This window comes from Agelaius tricolor, unplaced genomic scaffold, assembly GCF_023055355.1.
Source record: "Agelaius tricolor isolate 1412-34295 unplaced genomic scaffold, bAgeTri1.0.p SCAF_2, whole genome shotgun sequence".
Classification (NCBI taxonomy): Eukaryota; Metazoa; Chordata; class Aves; order Passeriformes; family Icteridae; genus Agelaius; species Agelaius tricolor.
The window spans coordinates 56,104,115-56,118,419 of NW_027269262.1; the positions used below are offsets into that span (position 1 = coordinate 56,104,115).

Sequence of the window (14,305 nt, forward strand, 5' to 3'; positions counted from 1 at the left end):
ACACTGAAAAAGTTATTTTCACCTTGACAGTTTGTCTCTGCACAGAGTCCAGACACAGCAAACTGAAGAGCCTTGGAAAAATTATATTAGGAATATGCTCAGAATGGCACCTAAGATGGCTCTTGAAAATTTTAATTTTTCCCTTTTGCACATTTAGTTTTCGCACAGAGGGGAAAAAATTGTGCACTTCTGGGAAAATCTGTGAGATTATGAAGTTTATATATATCGTTTCTGTCCACTTTTATATGAAGAGGGATTGTTTTTTTCTTTTTCCCTGTTTTGCCTCAAATTAAAATTACTTTTCTATAGTACAGAGATTATCTTGGACATAACCAAGAAAGAGAAAAAAACACTGCAAAACATCAGTGATTATTCCTTTTTTTTTTTTTTTTTAATTGACTAGGCTCCTTACTATACAGTAATTTAGGTCAAAAGCATCCATAAGGCCAAGAGACAGGCCATGAAAAATATTCTTAAGCAAAGGATACTGGCAGTTTTTAGCACAGCTTATGTTTAGCAATGCCTTGTGCATCTCAGAACCAGCTGTGCCAATGAAATATGCACATTACAAGGCAAAAAGAGTTCTGAGGTTACTCCCTAACTGCAGCACCTAACATTTGCAAGACAGTTTGTTGCTTTCTGTGGTATTCAAATGATGATCCCCTCAGCCATTTGTAAATCTTAACAGCAGTTCAGACATTTTTAATAATAATTTTGGAGTCTAAGAGGAAGCAAATAAAATTAATAACATACCTGGTCATCACAAGAGCACAAGCTCTCTTCTCAGTTCTGACAACATGTGGCTCTAAGAAGACAACTCCCAACTATTCTGCAGAAGCTGCCAAAGGAAAAAGCAAAAGCTTTTGTATAGAGATGAGTCAACCAATTTCCCCCTGAGTCCTTGCCACTTACTGCATGCACTTACTGCATAAAACCTGCATGTTCTATTCCTGAAAAGGTAAAGACCCAGCAGCTCAGAGTGTTAGAAATGAGTGACCATCTCCATTTGTTCACACAAGTGCACAAAGGTACTTTTGAAGCTCAGATGAGATACTGAAAAGAGGTGTGAGGTAGCATGGTACACCCAGGGCCTGGGCAACCCATCTCCTACTCAGCCCTGGTTTGTTTCCAGCAGAGTATTTCACTGGCCAAGAGCAAAATCTGACCTTAAGATCTCAACCAGCTTGTGGGAAAAATAAACATTCAGTAAGCACATGATTAAAGGCATTTTCCTGCCTTAGTTCTAGGTGTCAGTACATCATCATGCATCTCTCCTACATAGAATTGTTACAGGTTTAAATTCTTTTCACAGTTGCTGTGTCTTGAAAACTTAAAACTTACTCAAATTTATTTCCCCTTCAGATTTCAGACCAAGACCAAAGTTCAAAGAAAGTCATTTAACCAGAAAAGTAAAAGAAATCCCAAATGCAAGACTTGAAAGTCAGTTTATCTAAAGATTTCAAAGGCTCTGTTACTTTAATTAAGCTCCAGGAAAATTAAAGGGAAATGAAAGGGAAATGAAACATAAGAATGAAATCAAAAGTTAGGAAAACAGTGAATTTCTCCCAGAGAAGACTGATTACCCTAATTTGGAGGATGGTGACTGTGTCTCCTCGCTTTAGGAGCAAGTTAGTCATCTGGTCCATGGCAGCTCATCTCCAGCCGTGTCTCTAAATCTTCACATCACCAGAGGGAACAAAGGAAGCTGCTGGCACACATTTCTCTTCCAGACACTGTGCTCTCCCCACACTGTCATCACAAAGCCTTGAAGCACCCAACATGCACCACGGCATCTGCCTGCACCAGGCCAGATTTTGGGATAAAGAGGCTGAGCAAGGAGAGTGAGTAATGCAGACAGGTGAATAGTAAAAAAACCACTCAGTAGCAAAAGCTAGCACTAGGCTTGTGAGACAAAAAAACAGACTCAGTAGAAAGTTTTATTAATAATTAAAATCCAACAAAAACTTTTTGGTTGATTTTCCTGATTCCAAAGGTTTAAATCTCAACAGCTCTGTCCTCCTTTCTCTCTTGGGACCGCGGATGAAGGTCTTTCACTGCCAACAAGTGGGATGGGAGATGAAGAATCCATATTTGGAAATTGCTCTGCAGCCCTCTGCTATGGCAAGATTCCCCAGGACCTGTAGGACACCATGAGCAGCCTGACTCCTGCAGAAATCTCAGCTCTGGCAACTTCAGTCCAAATTACTGGCTGCACAACAAAGTCCTCCATAGCACCCTCCCCTGCAGGTTTCCAGGCATCTTAAAGTACAATTGTTGGCAGGAACTCACTCAGATCCAAGCTTTGAGCCACTTGAATGTTACCATTGGCAGCTGGAAATCTCAGAGCTTGCAGGCTTTCAGGTTTCACAGGCACCAGGACATCAATAACATACAGGGATATAAGTGAAACTTCAGAACCATTGCTTTAATTAGAGAGCTGTTGGACACAAGGTGGTAACTAAATGTCAGAGAATGCCAGGTATCACACAGCTTATAAACACGCCACATGATGAAGAATTAAATTATGCACAGGATAATACTAGCAAAGCAGGAGAGGAGAATTTATTTGTATAATAGATGAAAATAATACTCAGATGTTTTAGGTCAACTCTTGTAAGCAATTTTGTTTCACATTATGAGTAACTTGGTTATTTCTAGCTTCTCCAGAATTGAAGAGGTTTCCAGTGGTAGTATTCATCATGTTTACTTCTACAATTCAATCCCAGATCTCCTTACCCAGCAGTGCTTTAGTGTTCCCTTTGGAAAAGGAAACACACTTGGTTTTGAAGGTGGGGAGACATTGCTTTCTCATTAATGCCACGTCACAGTTCTTGGACCCAACATTACAGCTGTAACCATAGAACCAATCTTTTAGAGCAGTCTTAGGCCCTGCTTTCATTGTCAAATGTGACATGAGAAGCTGATTTGTAGAGCAAGACAGCTGGCGGTAATTCAGCATTCTGAATGCATTTCTAAAGGCCATACTTCAAACAAAATCTTACTTGGTGCAGTGGACTGAACACTTACCACGTAGCCAAGACACACAGGATGTAGAGCATGACATACATCATGCAAGATGTGCATCCTGAGACAGCTTGATTGGAGAAGCCCTTTCATGGGCTGACACCACCACACAATGTAAATTGAAGTGTGAAATGCAGGGAGGACTCAGAGATTCATTCCAAGAGTGTTCAACTTACCCAAGGTAAGAATGGCAGTGTAGGTGCACCCCTGTTCTCCCAGCTGCTTCCCACACCACCTGTATCCCCCAGCACTGCGGGAATGTGCAGTGCTGAGTTAAGATCTACTCACATAAACTGACTTTAGTTGGAGTGAGGGTTAGTTCTTTCTACTCTTGTGATACTGACTACAATATCAAGGCCTTTGCCTTCTATATGCAAAAGTAAGCAACAGTCATTTAGCTACACATTCCAATTTTAATTAAAGCAGACAAAGAAATCATCAACCTGTAGTCCTCTAACTCTCTTCTCTTTCCATTGCAACAGTGGTCAAATTTTAATTACATATGATGAAAATCCAGGCTGGATAAGGAAAAGTCTTCCCAATTAGTCTTTTCACTTGATGACAAAGTACTCTAAGCTTCCTCAGAGACTTGCACTTCAAATGACTACTGACAAGGTTAAGAATTATGTTCACCTTTTTTTTTTTTTTTTTAATTCTAATAATGAATCACAAGAATATTAACTGTTTGGTATTGCAAGTGCCTGGAGCCAGGCTTCTATCTATGCAACAAAACTGTTCTCATATGCCAAGCCAAGATCAGCTTAAATTTATTGATTACATATTTTATACTGAACACAGAACACATTGGTAGCCAAATTATCTGGCTTAATATAAAAGAAATACAATGGATTTTGGAATGAAACCAGAACCCTAACATTTACAAGTATTTTCAATAACCAAAAACTCCATGAAATTACAATTTCAGCAGCTAGTAGTGCACATTAAAAAAAAAACAAAAAAACCACACCCTCAACTTGATCTATGATCTACAGCCTTAACCACTGGTGTTATACAGCTGGACTAACAATCTTGAGGATGTGTTTTCACTGATGGAGGAGTGCTCATTTCTTTTCCTCTTCTCATTTCCAGATTTTTTAACGTAGTTTCTAACAAGAGAACTATGCCACCCCCCCAAAAAAGCCCCACCCATACCTTTGCTTTTATATACAATTTCAACACTATTTTGAGACTTGGAATATATTTTAGTATTCAATTCAATTCAAATAATCAATATTTCTTAGGCTATTGCACTTTCTATGAAACACTAAGTCAAAGCCTTACTAATTTGTCTGAGACATAAGGAGACAACTTACTTTTCTTGGAAAGTGACAACACTGATAAGCCACTAAAAGAAGAGAAAAATTTTTCTAGGCTAATTATAATATCCATTATGGAACGGATATCCTTTAATAATAGTCTTTATTATGAGAATAAATACATAAAACAAATGCAATATATTAGCCACATTTCTTCATATACATTCAGAATAGAACAAGAAGCTAATAGGCATAATCAGCAGAACTAGTTGAACAAACAAATTTTTAGTAAGCCAACAACACTAGAGGGAAGTTGGAATGTTTATGCACCCGTAGCAGACAAAGAGCATGTGATTTCAGGATTTCCTTTGTATTCATTTAAAGAGAAACACACTGAAATTGTAAGCACAAACTGCATGAACTGATGAAAGTGTTTAGCTCCGTGCGGTGGCCGTCTGAGGTTGTTCTGACTGCAACTGCTTCCCAAGGTATTCCCTGAAATACAACAAAAAATTAGATTGAGAAATGTTCTGGAGAGTGGGGAGTGCAACAGTCGTGGGAATTACTAAGTGTATAAAGAAGAAAAAGCTTTAAGTTCAGAATTAATCCCTTAAATGATGTCAACTGGAGCAACAATGAGCACACCCAAGTATCCATCATCTGCCCTATGAAAATAAAGTACAAATCAAACATAACAAAGCTGTCTAGAAAAAGAAAGAGCCCAAAGGGAACATTGAGAAGCCCTGACATCTGACACAGAACACTCATGAAGCAGATAAATTCTGCTTGTTAAATACATATTTTAGAAGCTATGGGAAAACATTTGAAAGTATCCCTTTCCACAACCCAGCTGCAGGAGCACGTGTAAAACAAAGGACATACTGGCAATACAACAGGCAAGCAAATAGACACTGACTCAATAACTACATTTTCAAGTTGAGAAAAATAAAAGATAATCAATCCAGGCCCACTGTACAGCAACATCTTCTTTAAAGTGCTTTCCTCACCTGCACTTTGAAGTGCACTAAGCCACTTACTTTCTATCTCTCCTCTCAACACTGGAACATCTCTCAGATTACTGGCACTTGCCCTGAGCAACAGTGTCTAAATCCCATGGAAAAATACTGCACAGTTCTTCTGAATGTTACAGTCCTTCACTTTCTCTCTTGTGAAAGCAGATCAACACTTCGCAAAAAGAACCACAAAAAAAGCTGTAAGCGGTCTTTAATAATAGTACCTGGGCTGCTGCTTGTCACAGAAAATACAATAATTGTACCACTGTATCAAGTGAAAGAGAGGCTTCAGGACTCATGAAATGTAGGCGTTCTTTTTCTACTGCTGATCATACACTTAGTGCTGTGCTTTCTCACTACACAGACATTTCAACCTACACAGGTTAAGCACTAGAAGCATCTCAGAAGGATGGTGTTCAGAAAGACGTCTCAAAAAATCCCTACATAACTCAAGAGTATGTGCTTTTGCTTAATTAAAAAAATAAATTTCAAAGATCAGGTTTTTTGCACATTTCAAAAACTAGTTTTCAGCTTAGTGTCCTGTTGAACAATTATCCCTTATGCATTGCAATTCCTATTGCACAATGAAGCTCAGCACACCAACTGCACCACCCAACACCACTTTTCTCAGTTTTAACATTAAGCATCCAGAAAAGCAAAAGCTCCTATAAAACATTAACTTCAAACACCTCTAGCAAAGAAAATAACACATAATTTGTATGCTGAACCATATGTTAGGGTTTAGCGCCTTCATTTACAGCTCCATCAGGTGTTGCTGTAAAATCACAGTATTTTAATGCTTGGGCTCCACTTAATAGATACAACTCCTGCTCATAACAGGCAGGTTATCACCCTCAAAGTAGAGGCTCCTGCTGGCAAAGGAAATAAGCTGCTCTCTTGTGGTTTTGCAGGACTGTACCAGCAAAACAAAATTTGACAGTCATCCAAAAACACAGAGAGCAACTATGGAAGAGCTTCCACACTCACCATCCCTCTTTATGCTCCCTCTATGTTTCTGGTTGTCTTTTTTTTTGTTTTGTTTTCATTTGTTTCATGCCTATATGCATGTACTGATTCTAGTATTTCTTCTCTGACATCCAGCCATGAAACCAACTGACACTTGTTGCATACATGGCTCTGCTCATCATATTACAAGCCCACAACATTATTTGTTCTTAAAGCACAGATGAACCATATTGAATGTGAAAATCCCACACTATTACTTCCAAGTAGGAAAATCAATGAAGCTAATAATCCATAACACTACAACTATTGCAAAGCTTACACTGCTTCAGATGCATGGTCAAGGCTTTCTAAAAACCCCACTAGAGTGCAGTGCAGTCAGCAAAAATCTCCAAGGCAGCAGAGCAGTAGCATATTTTGTAGGTACTTAGTGCCTTCACAGACATATTCAACTTCTACAGTAAGTAGAACAGTATGTTCCCTACAAAACCTTTTGCAGGTGTAAGTTCTAAGTGCAGGGTCAAGGAAAATTGGCCCATTTCCCCATACAGAATGAGTACCTGCAGTTACATCTCTACATTGTCATGCTGCATACCCAAGTGAAAATCCCATAGTGTTCCTACACCATCACCTCTTTAGCCACCACCAAGGGCCACTGAAATGCAAAAACCTTGCATTACAAGCTGTTAGAAGGATCACTTAACCAAACAGAAAATTATCACTCCCATTTGAGGGTCACTGGTTAACCCAGGACAAGCTATTGCATGGTCTAGATTAGATGAACATGGAATCATAGAATGGTTTGGGTTGGAAGAGAACTTAAAGATCATCTGATTCCAAGCCCTCTGCCATGGGCAGGGACACCTTCCACTACACCAGGCTGCTGAAAGCCCCCTCCAACCTGGCCTTGAATACTCCACAGGATGGGGCATCCACAGATTCTCTGGGAAACCTCTTCCAGTGTCTCACCATCCTCACAGGAAATAATTCTGATATCTAATCTAACTCAGCCCTGTTTTATTTCATAGCTATCATCCCTTAGCCTTGCGGGAAGGCCCTCTCCAGCCTTCCTGTAGGCCTCCTTTAGGTACTGTACAGGTGCTCTAACATCTCCCAGAGATTCCTCTTGTCCAGGCTTAACAACCCCAACTCAGATCTTCTGCTCACAGCACAGGTTTTCCATGCCTCTAAATCATCTTCATAGGTCTCCTCTGGACCTGCTCCAAAATTTTAAGCAGGACCCTGTTCTCCCTCTGGTAAAACACATATTAAAAGAATAAGAAGATTCAAATATATTTTATAAATACTGGTGTTTCATCCTGTTAGGAGGTTAAGAAGCACTGTAAGCTCCAAACTTCACTCATAAGTTGGACATAAATGTCCATCCCCATGCTATTAAGAATTAAGGGTCTAAGACTTTATTCTGCACTGATGCTTAGTTAAACTTTATTTTAAAATCCCAGTTTTTCTCTTTACTATTTACCTCTCAAAATTAAAGTCACCTGTAAGAATGCAAGTATTCAACACATTGCACTATAAGAGCAGGTATGATGAAAGGGTGGATCTTGTCATAAGATAACAAATCAGTTTAATAAAGTTATCAAAATAGCATGCTACAACAGAAAGTAATGAGGTAGGTATTAGACTTACTTTTTTTTTTAATTGCAAGCTATAAGCCCAAGAATTGGACCATTACAAGATATTTTAAACCATTTTCCTCACAGAAAGGCCTTTATAAAAAGGTCAGGTTTAGCCATCTTCTTATTTCCTTCACCATAAAACCATCCTTATTAAAAGCAGATGAAGCTAATGCAAACAAGCTTCAAACATGCAACTGTAGTACTCAAGACTACAGTACACTTTTGAGACTAGCTATAAAATCTTCCATTTCTCAATTAAAGCTCAGACCAACAAGACTTGAAACACCACACACTTTCACTTCCCTGGTCATCCAAAAGTCTGACAGTGAAGCATAAGTAATTTCCATTTGCAAATTAATCTTTTCATTCTTACTAGAACAACCAAGTGAGATTCCTTCCACAGTAGTAATTCCCCCTTTTTGAGGCCTCTTTTTAGACATACATTTTCTGCTGTTCCCAAAGTGCTTTTTCCATGAAGAAAAGGAAGCTTACAGGTGAATACAAGAATTCATTTTATCTCAAATTCTTATTCTAATTTGTTTCTTCCTTTAATTTAATCAGTTTTTGTTGCTCACGAGACACCTTGAAGCAGAGACATACTTAAATGTCATAATTGAAACAAACACTTCAAGTTTATTTAGGAAAAGGCACACAGAACTGATCCAACATGTAAACTCAGTGAATATGGAATAAGGAGATTGCAAACTAGCACAAGACACCACCTACAAATTTTATACTAAATATACCATATACTAAAAGATCATTGTCAAACAACAAACAATCTGCGATAGAAGGGTATGATAAGACACACACAACAGATCCCTAGGAGCCGTGTGTTAAAAGAAACAAGCCTTGAAGTTTAAGTAGTACTACTTTCAGTGTTATTCTCCAAATTCCAGTGCAGTCAGATTTACCTGTCCTTTAAAGGACACTGAAAATTAATGGGCAAAGGAAGAAAAGTGGATGAAGCACAGAGTAAAGGAAGGATTCAATTTTCATATTTTCTCTTGTCTTACATTTAACTCTTGCATCCTAATTATTAAAAATATTTGATAGTCTTGAATATCTGCAATCTCTAGCTTGGCATAGCAGACTGAGGTTCCCAAGAGACAGAATGCCTTTTTTTGACAAAAACCAAATTATAAAAATATTGATTTTATTTTTCTCTATCTAAACATAAACCTAGAGTCCCATACTTTCGAAAATGAAATTGAAAAGCTAGTTCTAAAGAAATCCTTCAAAAAGTCTGCCACTTGACTCAATACACTCGAAAGACATTGCCAACATACACTGCTTACAGACAAATCATAAAAATATGACAAATAGTTAAACAAACAAGTTCACAGGACAGGAAGCAGATAGAATAGTTTGAACAAATTGATCAGTTTTGCCAGCCCTATGTTGCATTTCTGCTAGAGGTCTAGTAACCTGGAGAGAAGTTATTAGACTAGAAAGAGATGGACCAGTTTTACTAATTTATTGTGGCTTTACAAGTAGGTATTTGAATTACATAATTGATATATTCCCAATTCTAAGCAGGCTAAACTAACTCATGGAAATATTGTCTTGTTAGTGTTACACTCCGCAGAGTAACCATCCCTGGAACCTCTGAGCAGTACACATGAAGTGGCAACACCATCACAAGGTTGCAACTGTCTATTCTCCACCTAATCCAATGTGAGACAGAGCTGGAACACCAACCCTGTAACCCATTCCAGCTGTGTAGGCCTGTTTCTCATGAGGCACTCAGGGTATTCTACTGAGACAGCACTTTTGTTCATTTAACTCCCAGGTGAATTGCAGTGAATTGCTTTCCACAAATAAGCTCCCTTGAACATGGTTACTGCAGTGTCACATTAACACTGGTGGTGGCTGGGAAAAAGGCGAGTGGAGACCCACAGGGGCCACCACCAGCTGCATTTGTCTCCCCACAGAGCCACAGTTACAGAAGCCAGGAAATAAAATAAAGAAGCCAGGCTCAAATCAAACCTGAAGTGATGTTAATATTTGGTTCCTGATATGTAATATTAACCTGTCTTACTGCTGGATCCAAAGTTATAATGCTGCACATTTTTATATGCATTTTTTTTTCTTCTATACTATATACAGAAAAGATGTATATATACACATTACATGCTCCTCAGTATTATTTTCTTCACAAAAGTAAACAGGAAGAGAACAATTATAAAAGTAGTAAAGTAACAAACAGAGACATCTTCCTAGAGAGCTGGTCTGGGAAGACTGCCAAAGTTGGAATGCTACCACTGGAGAACTGCTGTTGTCTTCTGTCATTTGTTTACCGAACACAATTTTCTTCTTTGACTCAGTGGATTTATACAATATGAAATAGTCCAATTTAAAAATTGTATTAAAGGATATAAAATATGTGCTTATTATACCAATGCCTACTATGAGTGGTTTTGAAGCTAAGTCATCACAAACCAACAACAAAAACAAAAAAACCAAATCTACACAGCAGAATCAAAGCCACTTTGACCAAACAGCTTGGTCCTCCAACAAACCAAACTGAAGATTTTTATAAATTATCTTTTTCAGTGGAACCATGGTCATTTTCACCCTGTATCTCCTTGACCTATAAATGTGGCTGTGGATCTCAAGAAAGAAAAGATACTGCAAACATCTCTGCAATTCTCAATACTTAGTTTAACAGATTCCACTTCATACAAACAAATAGAACAAAAGCCAACTGTTGAGATAAACAAAATCTAGGACATTGTTTCTGTTTAATTATTCACAGTAAAGAGATGCTTAACATTCTGAGGTGCACATAAAAACTAAACAGCTTGAATGGTTGTACAGAAGGATTATGAACATTACATGAAAGGGGCTTTGTGTTTCCAAATGGAGCCCTTTCTTCAGCTGAATGCAGGAATATTAATAGACAATCTACAGATTATCATGATTACTGAAAATACTACTCATAGCATGGTTTAAAGCCCTCCTTACAACATGAAATGCAGCATTAACGTGAGTCTTCAAACTGAGACACTACAAGAACCTCCTTTCCTCTCAGCAGTTTCCTTGGTTTTGTCCAATCTTAGAATGTGTTATTATAGACTTCCAGTTCACAACTTCACATACAAACTATGAAGAGACAGCAGACCAATGAGGTCTTATAACAAAGCTATTACTTAAGTATTTGATTTTAAAAGAAAATAAACTGTGAAATCCAATTCAATATGTATCTTTCTATTAGGGACAAAGCACCAGCCATTTTTCACTTATAAGATATGCTATGAGCTAACACAAAGAGCCATTCTGTGAATTTACAAAACCCACTTGACTAAACCTTGCAATGTGGTTTGGAAAGAGTTTTATACTTAAACAGAAGGTTTAGTTACCACAAAGAATTTTTTTGCTTACAACACTTAAGAGCTTTTTATGTAAGAATGACCAACATCCATAGTGTTTCACTGGATTTTTCTATCAGGAAATCAAATTTTTAAAGAACACTAATCAGAAGTAAATTATCAAAAAGTTACTTCTTTGGTGACATGTTTTTCAGCATAGTTCATGAAAACAAGCAATTTCTTTGAAAAGAGAAAATGCAAACTGAGCAGAATGTCTGATATCTTCCACGCTAACATGAGCTCTATAAATATTAAAAAGTGTTTCTGCCAAGAGTAGAGATCTCATGACAGAAAACATGAGCACAGCATGAATCCCAGAGAGCATATGCCCAATAAATAAACACAGCCTCTACACCTACATGGAATGAAGTTTTATAAGAATACACATTTGTGTGCAAATAAAAAGATGGAACACTCCACTAGATATCAAGTGTGCCTGCAATTAACTGGATTTTTGTTTAACTTGTCTCATTCTAGCTAGGAACTGTTCTCTTAAAAAGATTTATTTTTATCAGAGACACTATCTTCTCAAGCTTTTCATTTAGTTAACTTCTGTTAACTACTGAAAGGGAATTGTAGCGATAATGAAGGCTAAGAACCAGGAGAAATAAATATAGTGAAAGTCATTATCCTGTAGGTATTGTTTCCTATATTTAAGCCTACTACTCTATTAAGCATTCTACACCTCATTGTTGGGATGGGGGAAAAAATAAGGGGTGAGGGTGGGTGCAAACTTTGTGGCTGCCAGTTAACAATCACTACACCCTGCGCTTCTCACTCCCAAATGCAGGCACTGTACAGAAACTATCTGTAGAGTAACAGTTTCTAAATATAGCATATTGCAAATCCTAGGCAGTTTCAGATTTTTTACTGTCTCCCTGCAGAATTCCTCATTTTAAAAGATGGAGAGCAAGTAATTTTGTCTGGGCTATGCATTTAGAAAACCATGTATGAACCTGTTGTGTATCCAAAGCTTGCCCAATTTGTTGCTTCATTCAGTATGCCCTTTACAAATTCCACTTCCATACCATAATTGATCATGCTCAAGTGACACATCCTAACTCCCACTGTTTAGCACCTGCCAACATACTCATCTCTTCATGTCAGTATCATGGAGGAGGTCAGGAGCCCCACGGCCAAGCAGGTGAATGTCTGAGAGAAGCCTGTGCTGGAGCAGGGTCCTGACAGGGATCTGCAGATCCTTGGAGAGAGAAGCCCATACTGGAGCAGGTTTCCTGGCAGGACTTGTGACCCTGTGGAGGGACACACGCTGGAGCAGTGTGTCCTTGAAAGACTGCACCCCGCAGAAGAGTGACCCATGCTGCAATAGTTTGGGGAGGGCTGTTGCCCATGGGATGGACTCGTGTTGGAGAAGTTCATGGAGAACTATCTCCCATGGCAGGGACCCCATTATGGAGCAGGGAAAGTATTCCCCTCCCTAGCCAGTGGGAGAAAACAACGTGTGACAAACTGGCTATTATCCCCATTCTATCTACCTGTAGCCCTAGGGGAGAAGGTAGAGCTCGGAAGGAGGGAGGGGTGGAGAGAAGGTGCTTTTCAGGTCATATTTACTTCTCACTATCTTGCTCTGGTATTGTTAGTAACAAATTCAATTAATTATCTCTAATTTGAGCCTGTTTTGCATGTGACAGTATTTAGTGAGTGATATCTCCCAGTCCTCATCTCAGCTGGGAATCCTTTGTTGTATTTTCTATCCTCTGTTCAGCCATGGAGGAGAGCAATAACAGCAGCTTTGGTGGGTGCATGCACCCCGGATCAACCCACTACACAGGTTCCTAATATCAGCATGGGGTGCCATGACTAACACAATTCAAGTCAGATTGAAACTCAGGATTAATTCCCATGTACAGGCAGTAAGTGATGATAAAGATAATTTTGCTCCTTGCTTCATCAAGTGCATGACCATTTAACATGCAAATGTAACTGGAATATTTCACTTGAACTTATCTCATGTGAAAAGCTGACAGCAGTTACTGCTTTTTCCAATGTAGCTTCACCATTTAAGAGAATGCTTGACAGTCTGATTTCCCCCCATTAATCCCTGACTTAAAAACCCCTAAGGGAAAGCCTGTAATGAACTACTCAAATTACTTAGGAGTTAATTGTCTCTAAGTTAAGCTAACAGTCAAATGATACAGCTGTGTTTTAGGCAGAATGCTACTTCAGCTGCCCCATGGCATTCCCTCAATTCAAGTACCACAAGTTTTCCTTTCTTAGCTCCAGGCACAGCACTTGCATCAAGCCTTATTGTGGCAGAGCAAAGCTTTATTTTCTAATCTTTCTCTCACTTAACCTTCAGGAAAAGCCTGACTACCTCTGTCACAAGTGTCACAGACAGTAATGCCAAATTGTTCTGTACCAGTTAAACTCAAGGAAAAAAACACAATTGCTTTGAATGAAATAACTGTAATTCCAGAATAAGTGGAAGCAAGAGGAAAAATGTTTATTGTTTCCCCAGGTCTGAAGAGCAAGGGAAATAAAACCTTGAAGTTGCTGAATAACATATCTTATGACAATGCAAAGCTTAGTAAGCAGGCACTTAAATCTCAGTGTGTGGCAGTCAGGGGACTCAGCTTGTGTGGTGAGACGAGACAGCAATGAAACAGAAGAGCTCCCAACACGCATCAAAAGCCAGATCTACACAAAGACAGATCCAGCTTCCCACATACAGTGTGTCATTTCCTTCACTTAAGCTGTAAGTCCATGCCAGGGGGAACGCTACTTTGGCAAATAAGAGCCAAGGACAGTGGGCCCCAGAAGCTTGTTCCACTATGAATTAAACAAGAAAACATTCATTACAGAGATGACAATGTAAATCTGGAAGTGGCACTAACTTACACAGATTCTTTTTACTGACACCTCTGAAGATCTGAAACTGGGTACTTTTGCCATCTCCCCCTCAGTTTCAAGTCTAAAGGTTCACAAACTGTGAAAAGCAGGCACAGAAATGTTCATACCATGAAAAAACCAAAACAAATCTAGAAGACCAGATGAGATGTTTTTACAAGTAGTAGTCT

At 38.7% G+C, this 14,305-nt stretch overlaps 1 protein-coding gene across 1 annotated transcript in view; it reads right to left on the bottom strand.

Annotated features, from left to right (window-relative positions):
- Window positions 1-3,767: 3,767 nt before the first annotated feature.
- The window catches only part of ATP6V1H (ATPase H+ transporting V1 subunit H), a 46,831-nt gene continuing 36,293 nt past the window's right edge, over window positions 3,768-14,305 (bottom strand). Inside the window, exon 13 of the mRNA XM_071419453.1 lies at window positions 3,768-4,775. Coding sequence (XP_071275554.1) covers window positions 4,715-4,775 — 61 coding nt within the window. The 3' untranslated portion in view covers window positions 3,768-4,714. The remainder of the gene's footprint in view (window positions 4,776-14,305) is intronic.